General features: G+C 40.8%; 1 protein-coding gene across 18 annotated transcripts in view; it reads left to right on the forward strand.

Moving 5' to 3' along the window:
* LOC147028222 (uncharacterized) overlaps nucleotides 1–22,222 on the forward strand; it is a 128,195-nt gene that overhangs the window by 74,176 nt on the left and 31,797 nt on the right. For all 18 annotated transcript variants that reach the window (XM_085878427.1, XM_085878418.1, XM_085878419.1 and 15 more), the window contains 8 exons: nucleotides 12,604–12,681; nucleotides 13,111–13,227; nucleotides 13,547–13,693; nucleotides 13,973–14,115; nucleotides 14,335–14,498; nucleotides 14,633–14,834; nucleotides 15,045–15,144; nucleotides 15,276–15,371. In XM_085878427.1, the coding sequence (XP_085734553.1) occupies nucleotides 12,604–12,681; nucleotides 13,111–13,227; nucleotides 13,547–13,693; nucleotides 13,973–14,115; nucleotides 14,335–14,498; nucleotides 14,633–14,834; nucleotides 15,045–15,144; nucleotides 15,276–15,371 (1,047 nt within the window). The remainder of the gene's footprint in view (nucleotides 1–12,603; nucleotides 12,682–13,110; nucleotides 13,228–13,546; nucleotides 13,694–13,972; nucleotides 14,116–14,334; nucleotides 14,499–14,632; nucleotides 14,835–15,044; nucleotides 15,145–15,275; nucleotides 15,372–22,222) is intronic.

A 22,222-nucleotide genomic window follows, 5' to 3' on the forward strand; every position in this document is an offset into this window, starting at 1 on the left:
TATTGTTGTGAAACAAGATGAGATAAGGGATATAAGTTTTGTTTTATAAACAATTACAGATATAAATGACAACTATTATTGTAAATCTTGTGGGTAAATCTGCTTCTGGAAAAAACTTTCATAAATCAAGGTTCTTGTGTCGTACAAATGAGAATGTTGTAAATTTACTAAAAAAACACCCCGTGATACGCATTGTATCAACAACAACTAGAGCAATAAGACCTGGAGAAGTAAAAGGTGAACATTATCACTATATTTCAGTGGAGGAACATATGCGATTGAGGAATGAAGGTCAAATATTTGAGGAGGTTTCTCTTGGTACAACAAAATATTCACATTGTAAGAGTGAGTTAAGGAAACTAAAATCTGGTGGTCTTGGGATATTAGAAACTAATCCAGAAGGAACGAGACAAATTATTAAAATCTTCACTCCGCTCAGATGTTTATCATTCGGTTTTGATGTTGATGAAGAAACTCAATGCAAACGTATGAAAAGCAGAGATGCAAGTATTAGTGAAGAAGAAATTACAACTCGCATTAATGTTAATAAAGAATTTGATGAAATATTTAAAGAAAAGGATTTATTTGAACACATCTACTTGAATGATGAAGAAAAGGAAAATTTCCCTGTTGATCTTTACAATTCATTAAATGATATTTTACAATAAATAAATGGATGCAAAAGAAAGAGCAAGAAGATTTAAGGAACATCAAGAGTTGGTTTCAAAAGTTGTAAAACAACAGGAAGACATAAAGAAGAAACGCAGACAGAAACTAACGGGTGAAGAAGCATTTGAAAGAAAACAAGAGAAATTTTTTAAACCACTTTTAAAAACTTCCCAAGAAAAAATGAAAGATGTTTCCACAGTTCCCACAGTAGAATATACTCCTAAAAACCTTCAAATGTTAAAAGATTTTGATCAAATGACGGAGGAAGAATTAGAGCATTTAGGAGAATTAGAATATGAAGATGAAGGTTTATTTCAACAACTGAAAGAGATTAATCGACCCCCTGATTATATTGTGAATGCTCTTCAAAACAATGAATATTCAGTGGATTCAAAAACCAAAGCAGGACTCATTCCAACAGAACAACCAGCAATATTCCACTTGTTCAAGAAAAGGTATTGATATTTAATGATGAATTAAGGTTCTTGAGTTCTGCTCAACCCCCTGTCAAACTAACTCCGAGATTAATGTTTCTTCTCACAAAAGATGGAAGACAAGGTTCAACTGTGAGGGATGAATCAAAGTATATTGATAAACCATTGGATATGAAAAATAATGATGATGGAGTATATATTGATCTGCTGAACACTCTAAATTATAGGGTTAGTATTTCTAGTAAAAGTAGGAAAAATGAGAAGGAGAAACACATTATTCAGGCTTTAAGTATCCTTGGTTCAGGTATTAGTTTTCTTCCAAATGACCCATCGCAATTAGTTAATAGATTGTTATTGTTGTTAGGTAGTAAGAATGCTGGAAATAACAATTGTTTTCATGAAGCATCAGCCATTTTAGACCAGTTGATGAACATGAAAATAATTAATAAATCTCAATATAAAGACATTTTATCTCGTATTAAATAAGATGAGAAGCACAATCCTGAGTTTTAATTTCACAACAAGCGACCACACATCTTCATTCCCATACCCACTACAACTTGACCCAACAACAGAATATGAGGCATCTTTATTGTCCATGGAAACTTATAATACCTTATTTAATATAACTGATAAAAATGACAAGTTTAGTTATAATCCCGGAAGTGGATACAAAACGATAACAGTCTCACCCGGAGCATATGAGATTTCTCAAATATCTTCCGAAATTGCTCGTCTTATGAAAGAACAGGGTGATGAACCAAAAATATTGTTATGGACATTCAAAAACATACTTCAAAATCAACGATTAAAGTTAAAAATAACTACAAGGTTGAGTTCACAATTGATGATTCATTTAGAGAGTTATTGGGTTTCTTCTCAAAAAAGATTGAAACTAATGGGACGTTTTACAGTGATAATGTCATTCAAATATCCTCAGGAATAAATTCGGTGTTAATTCACTGTGATTTGATTGATGGTGCTTATAATGATAGAAAAAAAACAAATACAATATTTTCATTCAGCGCATACTCAACCCCAATTGGTTATAAATTCAATATGGAACCCAAAAATTTGGTTTATCTCCCTGTGTCAGGAAAAATCATGCACAGAGTAAATTTTAGGATAACCGACCAAGATAATCGTATGATTTCTTTTAATGGAGAAGTTATATCCATCAGAATTCACCCACGTGAAGTTTTCCAATAAATAAATACGATGGTTATTGTGAGAAAACACGAGTTGGGAAAATATAAAATAATTACAGGGAATGGGATGTTCCTTTCCCCATACTACAAGGGTGAAGGTATGTATCTTGGTAGAGGATACTATAAACCTCAGAGACAAAGGGGTGTTGGACATCAATTTAGAGGAGATGGGATAATTGATACTCTCATGGGTATTGGTTCAACTATTCTTAAACATAAAGATCTAATTGGTTCAACTGCTTCTGCTGTGGGAAATGTAGCAGGTGCTGTAAAGAGCATAAAAGATGCCCAGAAGGAATCTCATAAATTACAAGCAATAAAATAAATTAAGAAAGGCAAAACTCAGTTGTCCCCCCAAGAACGACAGAAAATAATTTGAATACTTGGATCAGGGTTTCAAAAGTTTTAACATCTTTTTTTCCTAAATAAATACAAGTATGGAAGCAATTGATAGTATCTATGATTTGGATGATACTATTATTATCTCAAACTCCACTAAAAAAGAAGATTACTTCAAGGTAAATGCAATAACTGGAACAGACTGGAATACGAATGGTACAAAAAGTTTTGAAATAAATAATCAACAAACCTATTTGAATCTCTCCGAAAGTTTCTTGTTGTGTAAATTTAAATTTACTGAAGCTGGGAATAACACAAACGCTACACTTCTGGAAAATTTATTCTGGAAAATGTTTGATAGTGTGCGTTTGTAGATTGGAACACAAGAAGTTGAAGCGGTTGATTATGTCTCTGCTGTATCTGAAATCATGAAATTTACACTCTATACATTCAGTGATAGAATGGGAAAGGGGTCTCTCGAAGGTTTTATTCCTGATATGTCAACGGGAACAAACACAGACCCTGGATATACTCAAAGGAAAGGAGCGTATAATGATGATACAAAAGCAGTAAATAGTTTTACTGTGGCAGTTCCTCTTAAAGGTATATTTGGATTTTGTGATCATGATAAAGTTCTGTATGGTCTTAAAATTAGATTTCAACTACAAAGGAATGAAAATGAAAATAGATTGCTTTTTGGTGTTGGTAGTGCTTTTGGTGACAGAATAAATTTGTAATTGACAAAATGAGTTGGTATATCAGTGAATATACTCCTAATGTTAAAACAGAAGAGATGTTGAATAGAAGACTTAACTCAAAGAAACCACTCAGTGTATCATACCTCAAAAGAAGATGTCAACACGTTAAACTCAACCAAACTACTTACACGTGGAATTTGGGTGTTCTGGAAGGAAAGCCACGATATCTGTGGATCATTTTTAAAAAGCCAGATGGTGATACTGCGACTGAGAAGAATAATGCATTGAGTGATAATGCAAAGGTGAAACAACTTCGCGTTTCTCTAGATGGAACATTTTATCCACGAGATAGATTGGAAATTAATTGGGAAAAAATGATTTTGCTGAAGCATACAAGTCTTACCAAAAGGTGTGTGAAAGTAATGGAAATAAAGAACCTATTTTGGATATGACAGCATTTAAAAGTTTGTATACAATCTATGCGTTTGACCTGAGCGCTCAAAAGGAAACTATAAAGTCTAATCGAGTGGATACTTCCCTATACATTGAAAGAGGAGAGAGTGAAGAAGTTGATACATATTGTTTGCTTTTGGAAGAAACAGAATTACAGATTAATACAGATAATGGTGTGATGATTAGTCTCACATAATTTTTTGTTAAATAAATGAGTGGCAAAGTACCAACTGGGGTATATGTGAATCAAATCAATCTTCATAAACTATCATCTTGTGTTCAAAATCAAAAGCCTAGTACGATTAACGTTAATACAATTCAGAGAAAAGGAGCAGTAAGAATTGATGTTTTGCTCACAAGAGAACAGGTTAAAATCTTGAATGACACTGGCTCACTTAAAATTAAAATGACAAAACCAATGTTGAAAAAATATTCAATAAGAGAGACGAGTGGAGGATTTCTCCCATTTCTAATTCCTTTATTTGCTGGTTTAAGTGCGGTTGGAGCATTGACGGGTGGTATTTCAACAGCGGTGAAAACTGCCAACGAAAGGAAGGCTCAACTCCAGGCTCAAAAAGAATTGGAAAGACAAAACAAAGAGTTGGAGAAACAAATTAGTGGAAGTGGTGTAATTGTAGATTTTGCTGAAAAACTTGAAGGTCTGCCTGATAAAGCGAGATTGTTAGTTGGAGATATGCTTTCTTCTATAGCACAAGCAGGTGTAAAATTAACGAAAAGAGGTAATGGATTATATCTTTCTAATAAATAAATGAGCATTGATGAGTGGTTTAAAGAATTTGGAAAGAATACAACATCAAATTTACAACTTGTCAAATATTGTAAGAAATTAAAAATTCATAATGTGGTTATTTGTATGAGAGATGAATTAACAAATGTGCCGAAACATACAAAGAATATTATTATGAACTTAGAAGATAATAATGGGCACGGTTCTCATTGGGTTTGTATTTTTAATAGTCAAGACAAATATTATTTTGATAGTTTTGGTCTTCCACCACCTGTTGAAGTCATAAAATTCTTACAGAACGGTGTTTGTCAAACATTTCAAGTCCAAGAATTAAATTCCAAGTGTTGTGGTCAATTATGTCTATATGTGTTATTTCAACTCAACAAAAATAAAAAATTTTATGATATTATTTTTAATCTAATATAAATGACTTATGTTGGTAAAGATGGTTCTATCTTTGGTGTATCCCAAGAACTGGATATTGATTTATCAAATTATTACACAAAGGCACAGGCTGAACGACATAAATATAATATAACCAAAAATATTAACATGAAAAATGCTTATAAATTAAAAAATTATCCAAGCCCGACTGACGCGAATGACTTGGTGAGATTAAGCGATTTATCACAATATATATCTTTAAATAAAACGGCCATGTATTTCAAAGATACAGAAGTGTTGATATTATCTCCAGGTCATACAGAATTCACAGTTCGAATTAAAATAAATTTTTTATAAAGAAGGGCGTATCGTTTGTATGAGAATAGAACAATGGGGGTATGATATGAATGATTTAGGGTATAATTGGTCATTTAAAATTGACCTCGAAGACCTGGAACAATTAAATCAGTCTCGTAAGGAAGAATATTATCCACTTGGTATCGAGAATGAGTTTTGTGGGGCCACGATTAGTAAACAACAAATAAAAGAATTTAATAAGGGTAAATATAATAATGGTTTTGCCCTTGTTTGTATCATGAAAACAGAAAAAACAGGATTATATATAATAAGTAAGGAAATACAAAATGATTTAACTATGGGAAGATGGGGAGGTGTTTCGTGCCATAATATTATTCTCACATATATTTCTAATACATAAATGACAGCAAGAAGGCTTCAAGAAAATTATCATTTCTGTGTCCAAGCATACCTTCAAGAAAAGGGTATTCGGTATTTTAATAAATATGTTCTACAACATAAGAATGAGGTATTTTCAATAAAAGATTGGCATTATGCTGATGCTGATAAACCGACAACTTTAGATTTAATTGGAATGTAAAATAATGAAAAAATTATAAAGTTAAGAAAAGGTAAGGCTCTTTTAGAAATTCAAAAGAAATTTTATTGGTTTCCTGTTGTAAAAAAAATTTATTTTGGATACAGGAATAACAAGAAATCCTGATGAATATATGTATGATATTCTATGGGGTGTAAGCGATTCAAGGATAATATGGGATGAGGAAGGAGTTGAAGAAGAGAGGGAAGAGGAGGAAAAGGAGAAGAGAGAGAAGGATGAGAGGGAGGAGAGAGAGAAAGAGGAGAGGGAGAAGAAAGAGAAGGAGGAAAAAGAGAAGAAAGAGAAGGAGGAAAAAGAGAAGAGAGAGAAGGAGAGGGAGGAGAGAGAGAAGGAGAGGGAGGAAAGAGCGAGACAAAATAAAGATGAAAATATGAAAACCGATGAAATTAAAAAAAGATTGGGGGTATTACAGAAAATAACTGAACCCACCGAGGAGGAAAACAAAGAATTGACAAGTCTATTTGAAATATTTTCTACAAGACTATTGTCATCGACAAGATATTCATTTCAATTCAAGTTTTTCATTTTTTTTTCTTAAATAAATGGAGGAGAGAGTGAAGGCATTTCTAAGGATTATTTATGTTTTAAAAATTAAGATTCAAATGTGCATGTTGGAAACTAAAAAGGTTTTTGCACTCTGCAGGAATTTTTCACATAAATAAATGAGTTATTGTCTCAAATGTAAAAAGAAAACTAATACTAAAAATATTTCATATATTAAAAGTAAAAATAACAGGGTTATACAAAAAGGTATATGTTCGGTGTGTGGTTCAAAAAAAAATCAATTTATCTCCAAACACAAACTAGGAGGAGATATACAAAAGTTTTTTTTTTATCAGGAAGTAAATTTACAACTACTGGAATACCAGGGGAATTACATCTACCAGGGTATTCTTTCTGTGGTCCAGGCACAAACTTGGATAAAAGATTAGATGAGGCAGACAATCCTAAATCATGGAGTAAACCCATCAATAGAGTTTATGAAGTGTGCATGAGACACGATATTGATTATGGGAATACCACAACGTTGGAAGAAAAGCATGAAGCCGATAGAGAAATGTTGTATAATTTGTCTCTGATACAAAATCCGACCTTGAGAGAAAAAGTTGATCGGTTCATTGTGAAGAAGATGATCAGTGCTAAATTGAAACTTGGACTTGGAAATTCAAAAAACTTATTGGCTCTAATGATGTCATTAAGACTGAAGAGCAATTAGCTGATGAATTACATAAACCAATATTCACAAAGTTTCGTAGAAGGAAAGTTTATTCCAAGGAAGTTGATTATATCTGGTCCGCTGATTTGATTGAACTCAATAATGATAAGGGGTACAAGTATGCTTTAACCGTTATTGATTTGAGGAGTAGATACGCATGGGTTGTCCCTTTAAAAAACAAAACAGGAAATACTCTTATGTTCACCTTTCAACAGATATTTAATTGTGATTTTCAACAGATACCTAAAAAATTGTGGACTGATGAGGGTAGAGAGTTTTATAACAAGACATTTATGAATTTTCTAAAAAATAACAGTATTACATTATACAGTACCTTTAATGAAGGGAAGGCAGTTGTTGTTGAACGTTTTAATCGTACCTTAAAAGAGAGACTATATAAAAAATTCACACAACTCGGTTCACTAAAATGGTCATCTTTTATTCAGGATATTGTGGATAAGTATAATGACACGATTCACACGTCAACAAATATGAAACCATCAGAAACATTTCCAAAATTAAAATATGAAAAAGAGATTAATGTCAGAAAACCTAAGTTCAAAGTTGGTGATATCGTAAGAATATATAGGTGGAAATCTCATTTTGAAAAGGGTTATACTAAACGATGGACGAACGAACTCTTTAAAATTGTTGATGTAATAGATACGTTTCCTTGGACTTATACGATATATGATTTGGAAGGGGAAGAGATTTTAGGTTCATTTTATTCACAGGAATTACAAAAGACAAAACGAAGCAGATAATACCCATGGGAGCAATGGGTTGTCCCTTCACTCCCTTCTACTATACACCGTTGTGGATACTCGAGGGCCAAGTCCGAGGTGTATAACAGTATATAATGCGTGTCAAGGGGGACGTTCTTAGATCTGTGAACCCCAAACACAGAATCCTCAACTGAATAGTCAAGGCTTAACTTTGTTTGTTGATGTGTGTGTGTGTGTGTGTGTGTGTGTGTGTGTGTGTGTGTGTGTGTGTGTGTGTGTGTGTGTGTGTGTGTGTGTGTGTGTGTGTGTGTGTGTGTGTGTGTGTGTGTGTGTGTGTGTGTGTGTGTGTCTCCCAACCCTCACATTCAAAATCTCAACCCCAACTCAATCCTCGCCCAACACAATGTCTTTTTCAAAATGAGATTTCCACCTATATATATATATTTTTTACGTTTTTTTTTTTTCTCTTCTTCCAATTCTGTCTTTTAAGGCTTTCGGGTTTGATGACGTAGAAAGGGGGAGTAAGCCTGCACTTTCTTCCCAGAACGAACAATGTATATTTTTTTATGTTTTTTTCTCTTCTTCCAATTCTGTCTTTTAAGGCTTTCAGGTTTGATGACGTAGAAAGGGGGAGTAAGCCTGCACTTTCTTCCCAGAACGAACAATGTATATTTTTTTTATGTTTTTTTTCTCTTCTTCCAATTGTCTTTTAAGGCTTTCAAGTTTGATGACGTAGAAAGGGGGAGTAAGCCTGCACTTTCTTCCCAGAACTTTCTTGATCTTGCTCCCATCAAGCACCATCCAACAAAGAACTACATCGATAGGTTTAGATCCTAAAGAGTGATAGCAACTCCAAAAGTCTCCAAAATATAAATAAATAAAATAATAATAATAAATAAAAGTCTCCAAAAAAGTTTCAATTCTCCAACATAAACCCAACTTTCCAAGTCTTCAAGGTATAACCACATTCCCGTTGAGTTTCCAAAATATGTATCACATTGTGAGTTATCAAGCCAGAACCCACATTTCAAGTATTCAAAATAAAACCAACTTACAAAGTCTCTTAAGGATAACTCATTTCCTGTTTTTTTTTCAAAATTTGTGAGTCTCCAAGGTTGGCCCCATATTTAGAACCATCTTGGCAGAACCCTTTTCCTGAGTCTCCAAGGTAGTTATTTAAACCATCAAGGCAGAACTCATTTACTGATTTTTTTTCAAAATTTGTGAGTCTCCAAGGTAGGTCCCATATTTAGAACCATCTTGGCAGAACCCTTTTCCTGAGTCTCTAAGGTAGTTATTTAAACCATCAAGGCAGAACTCATTTACTGATTTTTTTCAAAATTTGTGAGTCTCCAAGGTAAAACTTGTATTCTGGCTCATCAAGGTATAACTTGTTCAGTGGGTATTGTCTTGATAACTCGCAATGAGTACTATTGCTGTAAAACTTTTTCAGGATTTTGCTGGTCTCCAAGGTATAACTCTTTGGTTGGGTCATCAAGGACGAACTCGTTCTGTGGGTCTTGGTCGCTCACAAGGTCTTCAAACAAGTCAACAATTTCACCCCAAGTTGTAGCAAAAGCAGTATTTTCATTTCGTATTTCAGATACAATTTCCTGTGAGAGAAAATAAGAATGTATTAATCAAGTGATTTAATTATTAAATGAGTATGCTTCAATCAAAGTTTGAAAATAGGAAAATAAAAATCTTACCTCAACAGATAAGAGGTTTGAATCCAGTTCATCAACTTGAAGGTTTAGTTCCATACAAGTCGGAGAGTTCCAAGGAACCCCAAAGTCATCCCACTCAAGGTCTTGCTCGTTCTGTGGGTCTTGGTCGCTCACAAGGTCTTCAACCAAGCCAACAATTTCGCCCCAAGTTGTGGCAAAATCGGTATTTTCATATTGCATTTCAGATACAATTTCCTGTGAGAGAAAATAATAATGTATTAATTAAGTTATTTAATTATGAAACGAGTCGATGTTTAAAAGGAACTAAAAATAGGAAAATAAAATCTTACCTCAATGGATAAGAGGTTTGAATCCAGTTCATCAACTTGAAGGTTTAGTTCCATACAAGTCAGAGAGTTCCAGGCAAGCACACAGCACACCATCACCAGCAAAAAAAATGTTTAAAATGGAGCCTGGGCTTGAGGCTTTTATAGGGAAAGACTGGTGGGTGTGGTTTCCTTTATAAATTCCCTGGGCAAGCCCAGGCAAGCCTTCGTTGGGAAATTTTTCAAAACCATAACATGCTGGAATTTTCTTGTGATTTCTTTGTGAGTCAGAGATGAACTGGAAATGATGTAAGAGTAGGTGGGGCTTAGCAAAAGCAGGCGGGGCTTAGGAAAAGTGGGCGTGGCTTATAAAAAACCTCATGGAAAGTGGGCGGAGCTTAGCAAAAGTGGGCGTGGCTTATAAAAATTCCGCGATAAAGTGGGCGGGGCTTAGGGGAAAGTGGGCGTGGCTTATCGAATACCTCGTGAAAAGTGGGCGTGGCTTAAAGAAAAGTGGGCAGGGCTTTTAAAAATTCCATTTGAAAGTGGGCATGGCTTAACAAAAAATAACCTGTGGCTCAGGAGGTGGTCAAACAAGAGCATTAAGAGAAGTTTATCATTTCGTAATGGCACAAAAGGGGTATCTTAAAAAATATAAAGATTCAAATGTTTTGTTTTTCAATATTTTAGATGGGGATTATTGTGCAAAGAAAATTAAACTATTGAAGGAATTTGAGAATGAACAAATCTTTATAGGTTCAATGAGTGAGCTAAACAATATGCATCGGTTATTTGATAAAGAGTGTCCCGAGGCTTAGACGTTTCAGATATTTCTTTAGAATCACCTTTAACAAATCACATTACCACTTTAGTACTTGAGCAAATCTTTATCTTATTGCATGGGTTATTTGAAAAAAAGTATCCCCACGTTAAAAGGGGAGACAAATAAATATACCTTGGGATAAAAAGGGGGTTTATTTTTAGGGAAAAAAATATGAATCGCTGAAAATCCCCCATTCATTTACATGGGGAAAAGTGAGCCAGAATCAGTATATTCACCCTACTCTTATAGATAACTTATACCAACGAATGCTTAGCCTGTTGTCGGCGTTCACAACCTTTGCCCAACGATAGTTTAACTTAGGCATAGCGCGCTGCACGTATCGCCGACGAACTCGAGGCGTAACCTGTTAAAAACCTGCCGCACGCCGATTTAAATCATAACCGTCTGAGAATTGGAAGTGTCAACCATGCAGTCACACCTTGACGATTTAGCCAGCGTATGCCGACCTATGAAAAATGTGTCTAAAACGCTGGCACACATCGAATACGGTATGGGTAAGTTGTGTATACGTTAAGAGCATGCTGAAAAACGATGAAGTATGCTGTCATATTTCGTGGTACATTTAGTACGTCGTGAAATTTCAAGCATGCTGAAAATTTTACGACGTACTCGCCGTATGGCTCACACGTTCCGCTACCCTGGGAATAAGTTGCAGGCACGATATGCGATCGTTGACACACGTCGACACAAGTTCCTTGTAAGTTACTCATAAGTCGAAACACGTCGAGGTAATGTTTAGCATACCCGAAAATTATTTTCTCCTTCAAGGCACATTTTCTTTTTTTCTCCTTGGCTCCGTGAAGGCACGTGACGAAATATCTGAAGTTGTTGTTGTTGTTTTTTAAATTATTTTTTTTTAGTCTATCACAGATTTTAAAATGTATTCGGACATTTGCTTTTAAGTTTCGACGTCGACGTGACAATATCCTCAAACAGAAAATATTCACAGAGGAGGAACTAATAATAAGACATGAGCAAACTGAAGAGGCAATCGGACGTGACGTAATATCTGAAGTTGTTGTTTTTTTTAAAACGCTGCCAATACACCATTATACGGTAGCTGTAAATTAGAAACGCGTTCTGTGGTCGTCCGGAAGACGTCAATCAAATATGTCTACATACGTCAATATGCGTTGGAGGTACGTTACACATAGGTTCAAAGCACGTTACTCATAGGTTAGAAATAAGTTTTGGGTACGCTTTGCATTACCTCGACGTGTTTCGACTTTTGAGTAACTTACAAGTAACGTGCCTCGAAGTGTGTCAACGATTGCATAACGTGTGTCAACGATCGTGTAACATGCCTACAACACGTTACTCATAGGGTACGCTAATCATTACCTCGACGTGTTTCGACTTATGAGTAACTTAAAAGTAACGTGTGTCGACGTGTGTCAACGATCGCATAACGTACCTACAACTTATGGCAGCGTAGCGGAACGTGTGAGTCATACGCTGGCATACGTCATAAAATTTCAAGCATGCTAAAATTTGAGGACAACCGCAAAGTACAACGATGAAAGCCAGCGTACTACGACGTATGACAGTTTTTCAGCATGCTCTTAATGTTATCAAAACTTACCCACAACGTATTCGACGTGTGCCAGCATTTTAGACAAATTTTTCAGAAGTCGGCATACGCTGGCTAAATCGTCAAGGTGTGACAGCGCCTTCAACTTGGACAAGGACAATGAGAGACACCAATGTACTTTTGCACCTGCACAAAGGTAGTGGTGTCTCTTACTATGCCTGTCCATGTACAAGCTCTTCCATGAGTCTTGGGTCACTATTTTGAATGCTTAAGGGAACACCAGTCAAAGTGAATTTGAGGGTATAAAAATGAAGGAACAAGGTTTCATAATGTGTACAAAACCCATTATAATTATTATTTACAGGAGAGGCAACGATGGGCTAGATTTTGAAGATTTTGTGATTTCATTATCTTGGTTCAGCACTTTGTATTGATGTCCATCCAGGAGCTCCAGATCATCCAGAGGTTGCACGCTGAGGTTCTTGATGAGTATAAAAAGGAGTTGGAGGAAGTGAAACACATGGTGAGTTTTGGATCATGTGATGTGCTTTCACCTGGACGGCTCGTTTGGGGTTTACCTACTTTCTCCTGAAGGGCTGTATTAGGAAAAAAAAATTCAATCCACAGGGTCTCCTAGAAATAATGTTGAGCAATATCAAAAGGTTGCTCCTGATTAAAGCATACTATCATGGTCTCTGCAGTCTCTATTTAGTTTGATGGACAAGCAAATTGACAGTTCAAGATACCAGTGTGGGGTAGAGGAATGGTTTGTGGACTTCCCGAGTGCAAATGGCTTGGACGGTCATGATTGATTGAAGTATAGATCTGCAAAACTTCAGATCGACATTGAAATTATCAAGTGAAATGACAGATGTGTGCAGCTTGGAAAGGGCAAGCGGATACAAGAAGATCAAATGGGAATCCAGCTAGGTTTTTTAATTGTCTTTTGCAGAATAGTGAACTGAAGAAAACTGTGTCGTCATGTCGCGAAAAGCTCAAAGCCTGCACCACGTCAATGGAGAGGGGTCGGCAGGACATGGACGAGGAGAGGAAACGGCAGCATGCCGAGGTTGGGCCATTTAGAGGGTGTAACTTGAAGAGGATATTTTGCATTGTTCTGGTTTCTTTGTTGTACAGCTGTTTCAATTTTGGTTTGAAAGCAAGATATTTCTGTCCAGGGGATTCTGCAAAGGAGATGCACTTGCTGTTATGAGTTTATAATTGATGCTTTTTCAGAATATCCCATCACTTTAAATATATTAATTGCTTCTCAGCAGTATTTCTGCAGGCATTTTTTTCACCTCATGCTTGACAACAGTGTGGCATCGCATGAGTTGACAATGTGGAGATGTCACGGTATTTCTTTACACCTGCCGTACCGTGCGCAGACGTCTCGGCTGCGTGGAGAGCTGTCCGATGCACTGTCCCAGCAGCAGAAGACGCATGCGAGTGCCCAGGCTTTGCAGGAAATGCTCGACGCTGTTTCGGCGCACAGCTCACTGCTCGAGGAGACACAGGCAAAACTTAGGGCTCAGGTGCCACCCTTTTTGTGCTTTTCACCTTGTGCTTTCGTGTTTACCTTTTGAAAGTCAGTTTGGCTTGGCGTTATTGTTGCCTGGGTGTGGTGCGGGTGTGGGTGTGGGGTAGATAGCATTGGTCCATAGATAGTAATGACCAGCTCTTTTTTATATAAGAAATTGATCCAAGGATAAACAGTATATGAATCTGATGAACAGCGCAAACTTTGCAATATTTTCAAAAATCAATTACGCTTGTGGCGCACCACCACGATTGCTGATTTACTGTGCATTAAGGTGTCTGACCTGGAGAAAGATGTCGAACATCACCGACGGCTGCGGATTGATGAGAAGAGCCACACTCAAGCCGAGCTGGCTGAGCTGCAGATGCAGTTAAAATACCGTTCACAGGATCTTGAGCAGATCACCAAAACATACGGGTACCTTTTCAACCACGATATATTTCCCATCATTTGCACATTATAACAGTGAATGAAAGCCAATCGTTATTTCCTGAAAACCCAACGTTGCAGTTGAGATTCCAATTGTGTGCCTCAGAAAATATATCAATATTGATGTACTTGTGCCGTCTCCTCTTTATTTATTAGGGAGGTCCTTCTTGGAGGCTGCTTGAGGTGTTTGCACTCTACTTTCCACAGGAAGCTTCAGGCAGACTTCAAGGCAGCTCAGGATGAGGGTGAGCGACAGCACGAGGCTGCAGAGCAGAGTCGGAAACGGGAGGATGCCGCAAAGAACCATGCACAGCAACTACAAACAGAAATGGAACAACTTCAAGAGCGAGCAGACAAGATGGAGCTTCTTGGTAGGAAGACCATGAGAACATGGGATTGGAGTGGTATAATGAAGGGAGATTCCTTGCATCACTTCTGTTAGTTTCCTGGACATATTCCATACCACTGGGCATTTTGTAAAATGCATTTCTTTTTGTGCCCTGAGATGTTGAGGCCAAGGCTCTGCGAGCCGATCTGGTGATCTGTGCCGAGGAAACGCGCATAGCAGAGGAGGAGGCTGTGAAGGCCCGGAAGGAGGCTCAGGAAGCCCTGTCAACGAGAGATGAAGCAGAAGAGGTGGTGGCAAGAGCACGAGAAGCACTGAGCGGTGTGGAGGAAAAGTTCACGGCTCTGAACAACCAGCTCAGGTGGGGTGCGGCACAGTGAGGTAACTGCTGTATTGTATCCTTGGCTTGGCTTTGAAGGCTAGTCCTCGATTCTTCAATAAACGATGTTCCAAACAGAGCTATTTTCCCCCCCTATCCCCATCTTGATTGACACCAATATCACATTCACACCTGTCAGTGTTTGTCCTCCTCGAGAGCTTTGTGTCTTCTTTTGTTGTTTTCTCTCTGCAGGGTAACTCGGGATTGTGCCAACGAACGGGGAAAGGAGCTCGATCACTTATCGGCGCTCTTGCACGAAAGGCAACTGGAACTGCAACAGCGTTCAGCACAGGCAGGCCAAAGCCTAGACCATTTCCATCGACTCGATGAAAGCGAATGCCTTGAAATTACCATATTGTTTCCTTCGGGTGCTGTTTGTAAATGCCTTTTGTATATTGAAGTGAGGCCCACCTTGTTTGATAGGTGTTAGAGCTGGAGGGTCGAGTGAGCACCAGACAAGCTGAGATGGAAGTTACGGTGACGAATCTTCAAAATGTTCTTGAAACGACCCAAAAGCAGGTGAATTCCTTAAACTGCAAGTTCGGCCTTTTCTCATGGTGCACATAAGGATGCAATACATCGATCTACCTCCACCAAACCATGTACTTTTAAATCCTGAAACTCGTCAGGTCTATTGGCCGACATGATATGTGACATTTGTGTTGTTACTTACATGGAATCACAGGGTGCATTCCCATGCCTTTTATGCCTCTGCCATGGAAGGTGCCGGAGGCATTGTATTTTCGGAATGTCCATCCGTTTGTGCGGCTGTCTGTCCATCCCTCCATCCGTGCGTCTGTTTGTGATCAATTTTTCATTTCATACAGAGTGCTGCAATACCAATGTCCAAACACTTGAGCTTAGATGACAACATGGACAGGTGATCATCCTCTCTTTGGGATAGGACACTCCAGGCACCCATCCGAAGGGAATACCTCAGGTTAACCCAAGGAGTCCGCCATCTGGTGGACGACACCTCAGCACCACCCTGATACACACTACCACAATCTGACACGGGAAGATTACCCCATGGTTTTCCTCTTATCATCAACGATTGAGGATCCCAAAGGCTTTGCCCCAATCCAGTTATATGGTGAGCTGCCATGCAGAGGGCAGCTGCACAGAAGGTACTCCCATGGAGTGGGTTTTCAGATTTTTTTTTTGTGCTTTTAGTGGGCTTTACGGTGGCCAGAGTGCAAATCCTGCCACCAACCTCCTCATAAAAAGTAATCCAACTGCAGGAGGATGTCCACAGATGCAGTTGGGCACTAGATATGGATGGCTGTTGACTCACTCAGAGTCCTCCATCCTTTGACTGGTTTTGTTTTTCATCCTCCTGGGTATCCATATCATACACCCTCCTCACCAGGAAACCTGGTAGGGGAGACGGTTTAGTCACCGACAACCCGACCATGAAACAGGTTAGTACAGGTTTACATGTTGCCTGGTTAGTTCAGGTTTACATGTTTACATGTTATCTAATCTGACCTGACCAGGCAGTAGTTAGGGCTCTGTGAAACCCATGTAATTGCATGGGGACCCCGTGGCAACTGGCTGTGAATTGCATCCATGGCTGGGTGTGAAAGCTGTTAAACACAGCTCATAATATACACCCCAACCCAATGAAAAAATGTCAAGCGATGAATCGGTGTGGGGAGGGGGTGGGGGTGGGGGTTGGGGGAGAAGAGGCAGGAGGGAAAGTCTTCATCTGTTGTTTAACTAGACAAGACAATTACAAAATTGGGGGGTGAGATTGGATAGCTAACAACCGAATACATCGGCTACAGACATACAGACGGAGAAACACCAATTTGCATATTTTAGGATGACGACGGGCTCCAACTGGGCCACTATTGTGCTTTGCTTTGGGCTTCCAAATGACTAACACTGCCACTGAGTGAGATGCAGGAGTTTGAGTGACTAAACCTCTCCAAGAGGATTGTTAAGAAAGTAGATGGGAGGGTTTGCCAGATGATCCTTTCAGAGAGACAGTGAGAGTGAGATTTGTTCAGATTGAAAGACATATTCCAAGTGTTTGACCAGCTTGTGATTTTGTCAAGGTCTGAAGAGAGGGGATTTTCCAGAGAGTGAGAGAGAGGTCATTTATGAAGATCAGGAATGGGACAGGGCCCAGAACACAGCGTTGTGGCACTCCAGCCTTGACAAGGAGAGGAGATGAAAGGATTCAGTTGAAATCCATACAATGGCTATGAGAGTGAAGGAAGTCAGTAAACCATGTGTGGAGTTTGCCTTGGATGCCACAGGTAGAGAATTTGGAGAACAAGGTGGGATGCCAGACTGTATAAAAAGCTCTATATATTGTTACAGATATGGAAACCTTGTGCATACAAGCAGCCAGAGGCCCCGTAGTTCAGTTATTTCGATAAGTATGTGTTTGTAGTTAGAATCCATCCCCTTTGTCTAATGGGAATTACATGTGTGCGCTACGAGTTATTTTATAGTCAGGTTTATTATATCCTCAACAACTACAACTACATCATCAATAACAACAACAACAACGACACCACCCTCACTCCACCCGGTCGCCATTACGCACGTGTTGGGGACCACGGACGTGAGCGGAGGTTTCGTCACCTCAGGGCTGGCTCCGCCTTAGCCAGATGGAGTGTTTGGCCCGACCAATGAAGGGCTGCCACGAGTCGCCCGACAACCGACCGTCCAACCAGGAGGCGAGTGGCGAGGAAAAGAAACCCTCCCACCTCAAGAAGAGGGGTGTGGTGGTCAGGACGAGTGTGTTCTGCAGTGATTGTGGCGATTGGCTTGGTCTGTGGTCGTGGTTCGAGCGTCTGCGGCCCTTTGCGGTGGATTCTCGTGGTGGTGGCGGCCGAGCTGCCGGGGACGTGGGCCGTGGACTTCGGGTCATGGGTTCGAGTCCCACCGTGGTGGTTTGCGTTGGAGCGCTCAAGCTGGGATCCCCGTTCCCGTTCATGGACTCCGAACTCCACAAGTGCGGGTCCAGTGAAACCGCACGAGGCGGGGAGGTACCTGCTCTACCGACTAAAGACCCACGGTTCCATTTCTTTTGTGTGTTTGTACGTGTCCGTGGGCCCCGTCTTTAAGTAGGATTGTTTAGTGCTTTTACTCATTGTACATTGCCTGCCTTTTATTCGTGATAGCTCTGCTCTGTGTCTCCCCTCCCCGATTATTCTTTTTAAAATAAACCCCTGTTAAATGTACCAGCTCGTTTTCTGTGCTTTCTTCCATTGGCCTAGCATGCTGCGTGTTGCGAATTGGTAGGGCTGTTCATGCTGTGGATTGTTCATTTGGTCCGGCGCGGCTTTGGTAACTTCCGCTCGGTTACGCCGGATCCGAGTCGGTGATAGCGACTCGATTCCGACAAAGTCTGTCGAGGGTGTGGTTTTCCCCGGTAGTTGGACGACGTGGGTATTTAGGTATATTGAAATTAGGCAATTAACTCTACCCCACGCCGTCGAAATATTGGCGACCACGGTCCGCTCAGGGACCCGTGAACTCTCGGACTTATCCGAGAGTCATGACCTAAATTCCGGGTGTTCGGTGGGAGACGACTCCACTTCTCCACTTAGTGGTCGTTTATCGCCACCGAACCCCGGCCCACAACAATATGTCAGGACAGACGGCCCTGATCTCATGTCTGATATCGAGAGCCTCCATCCCTTATTGGGAGAGGAAAAGCAGCATGCCCAAGATAGAGTGACCTGGTCTGAATCTGAATTGATGATCCAAGATCACATAGAGTGAGGGTTTATGGACACAATATTTGGAAGCAAACACAGAATTGAGGCATTCAGCCTTCTCACGAACAGAGTTGATTGTGATTCCATTTGAAGAGAGGGAAGGGATGGAAGGCGTGCATATTACAAAGACAGACTTAACAAGGTGCCACCTGGTTTTAGAGGAGGAAGACAAGTTTGAAAGTTCATTCGTGATGTTGGACAGATGTTGCTCTCCGGAGAGTCGACACACACTTGTTGGCAGGCTTTTTGGAATGCACTGAGGTTACCTTTTTTTGTATACCTTGTCAAGGCTCTTATGAGAGCTATCACACGACGCACAGCAATGGGGGCATGAGATAAGAGGGGTGGGAGTGGGAAGGACAAAACAGTGGGGAACAGAGACATTAGGAGATCTGTGGAAGGGAGAGGGATGGGGTGGGGAACTTGGGGCATACAAGATGGACATACAGGGAATTTCAGGAAGGAAAGCAGGAAATTTGAAGGAGGTGCGTTTGGGGTGGATTAACGAGGGTAGAAAAGATTTGAGGATTTGGATGGGGGATGATAGGTGGTGGTGAACAGCTGTTTTGAAGGCCTGGTGGGGAGAAATGGATTGAACAGAGTGAGGGAGTTTATTCCAAAGGCGGGAAGAAAGAGGAATGAAAGAATGAAGATGAGCAGTGATTCGTGATTTTGGTAGTTTTACCAGAAGGGGGTTGTTGGCGGACCTTGAGCGCCCTGTGGAAATATGGTGGGGACAAATCGCAGACAGAGCAGGGGGGGGGCGAGACCGGAGAGGAGACGGTGGAAGACAGAGAGACCACCGGCCTGCCTGCGGTGAGAGGGTGAGAGGCCCAAAGACTCTGCCTCATCCTGGGAGATACGATTGATCCGAAATGCCTTGGTTTCCACAGCGTGAAGCTGAGAAAGGTGAGAGGCAGGAGCACTAGCCCAGAGGGGAGAGCAGTACTCCATCAGGCTGTGGACGAAAGCTTTGTTTGTGGTCAGGAGCTCAGGTGGGCTAAGGAAGGATTTTGCCCGACAGAGGATTCCCAGTCGGCGACTGGCTTTGGAGGCCAAGTTGGGAATGTGGCTTTCCCAGGAAAGATCGTGGCAGATAGTGAGACCCAGAAGCTTGAAAGAAAGGACTTCTTCCAGAGGATTGTTGAGAAAGTAGATGCGGGGGGGGGGGGGGGGTTCAAACAGTCCTTTCAGAGAGACATAGTGAGAGTGTGAGATTTGTCTGGATTGAAAGACGTGTTCCACGTGTTGGACCAGTTTGTGATTTTACCCAGATCTGCAGTGAGCGAAGAAGCTGCAGCTTGCTGGCCTGAGGGATGACCGATGGTATGACGGAGGGTGGAGTCATCAGCAAAGAGATAAAGAGGATTTTCCAGAGAGTCTGAGAGATCATTGATGAAAACCAGAAAAAGAACAGGGCCGCGAACGCTTTCTTGAGGAACTTCAGCCTTAACAGGAAGAGGGGATGAAAGAACTCCATTTAGGGCCACATGTTGACTGCGACAGGAGAGGAAGTCTGTGAGCCATGAGTGGAGATGGCCTTGGATACCTTGGGACGCAGCATGCCTTCGGTCAGAATTGCCATCAAGGAAGAGAAGGCAAGTTGTTTCAGCAAAACTGCCTCACCAGAGGATTCAGTGTAGGTGGGAAGAAGGGTAGGGTAAATGAAGACTATGTGGGATGGATACGTGAATAAGGGAGTTCCTGGTGGTTTAGTCTGTTTGTAAATGTCAATTCCAATGTCCTGGCATGGGTTGTCATTCGATCTTCATTAATTACTAGTAGTAATGCCCGGCGTTGCTCAGGCTAGCAATAAAGCCCGGTATTGCCCGGGCTTTCTTGCAAATTTCCTGAATAGCTGTTAGGGGTTAGCGGTTAGGGGTTAGCGGTTAGGGTTAGGGTTAGCCGTTAGGGTTGCCGTTAGGGTTAGGGTTAGCGGTTAGGGTTAGCTGTTAGGGTTAGCTGTTATGGTTAGGGTTAGCTGTTAGGGTTAGTGTTAGGGTAGCTAACCCTAACACTAACCCAAACCCTAACCCTAACCCTAACAGCTTGGCGTAGCGGAGGTAAACAGCGCCCGGGGCAAAGTGGAAATTTGCGTCCCCCGTAGGCCTTAAACTTGAGTGGATTTGAATGGAAAATCCCATAAGGGATATCGATTTATCGATTTTTTTCGAATATCGGAAGTGTTATGGAAAAAATTTATAGTCAATGACCTAAGTTGGACCAAAAGCCATAATCATACCGAATTTGAATGGAATCCGTTGGAGTTTGAAAATGCATCAAAACAAATTTTGAGGGGCCTCTTAAGGAAGACAATAATATCGTTAGTATCTGTGCCAAATCTTGTTTCATTTCATGCAGTAACAAAAATCTGATGGTGGAACAAAGAAAGGGGCGTGCCGAAATATTAATATAGATAAGGTGCAGTTAAATGCTGAAGTGTGTGTGTGTGTGTGTGTGTGTGTGTGTGTGTGTGTGTGTGTGTGTGTGTGTGTGTGTGTGTGTGTGTGTGTGTGTGTGTGTGTGTGTGTGTGTGTGTGTGTGTGTGTGTGTGTGTGTGTGTGTGGAGGAGACTAAAGGGAGGAGGTGGAGCTATGGGGAGGAGTTTGTCGGCAGTCGCTGAGAGAGAGGCGGGCTCGTGTCTCGAAGAAAGGGAGCTAACGGAGGCTTCGTAAAAAGAGTGCTGGTGTGTCGAAGCGAGCAAACTAGAGAAGAAACGAAGGCTTCGGGAAAAGGGTTGAGTGTGTGGAAATAGTCGCTCTCGAAGCGTGCTCGTGATTCAAAACGAGCGAACGAAGGAGTTGAGTTTTGAGAAACTGCAGTGGGCTTTTGAGAGGCTGCCTGCACGTCGAGGATTCTCCCGTGAGAGGGACGGCAGCCGGCTCCGAGGCGAGCGAGAAAAGAAAAGGCAGTGGTGAATCTGCGGGAGAGAAAGCTGAACCTGAGGGTTGAGTCTGCCATCGGCCGAGAAAGAAAAGGTGATTCGACAGAGAGGAACTGAGAGGACGAAGCGGAAGTCGGGCTTCGAGGCGAAAAGGCAGGAGAGGAGACGCCGGAGCCTGGCACCTCAATTTGGGCCTTGTCTGGTGGACAGGCCAGGCCTGGATTTGTATGCTGGACCGTGAGAGAGAGATATCAGCTGAGGCCCATCGTCGGCCCTACGCGGGGTCAGAGCGCGCGGAGACCGCGTGCGGTGCGAAGGGGGCAAAGGGAGGACGAGCTCCATTTCACCACGTGGCGCATTCGAGCTGGAGTTCGAATCCGTGGACATCCGCCTGTTGCGAGTGACATTCGTGCTTTTTGACACTGTCCTCTCGTCCATGAAACCTCACCAAGTTCTCTGTCTTGTCTTGCATGCATGCTGTTTGGCTTTGTCTGCACGTGTTGTATAAGGCATATTTCGGTAGCGACCCCCTCAAAACCTGTAGAGCGTGGTTCCCTAGTTAAGAATGGGTTGAGGATTGTTAATGAAACCATTGTCGTGAATTTTGCTTGTGTTGTGATCCCCAATGTTCCCCAATAAATCTGGTTAATTCGTATGAAGTTGCCGCTATGGATCAATTCGTGTTGCGTCGAGGAATGATCCGTTCGATTGGCATATAAAACCAAAATGGTTACAGACTGGCAGAAAAT

This window comes from Eptatretus burgeri, chromosome 4 (genome assembly GCF_056783735.1).
Source record: "Eptatretus burgeri isolate ZD-2024b chromosome 4, Ebu_testis_v1, whole genome shotgun sequence".
In the NCBI taxonomy this organism is placed as follows: Eukaryota; Metazoa; Chordata; class Myxini; order Myxiniformes; family Myxinidae; genus Eptatretus; species Eptatretus burgeri.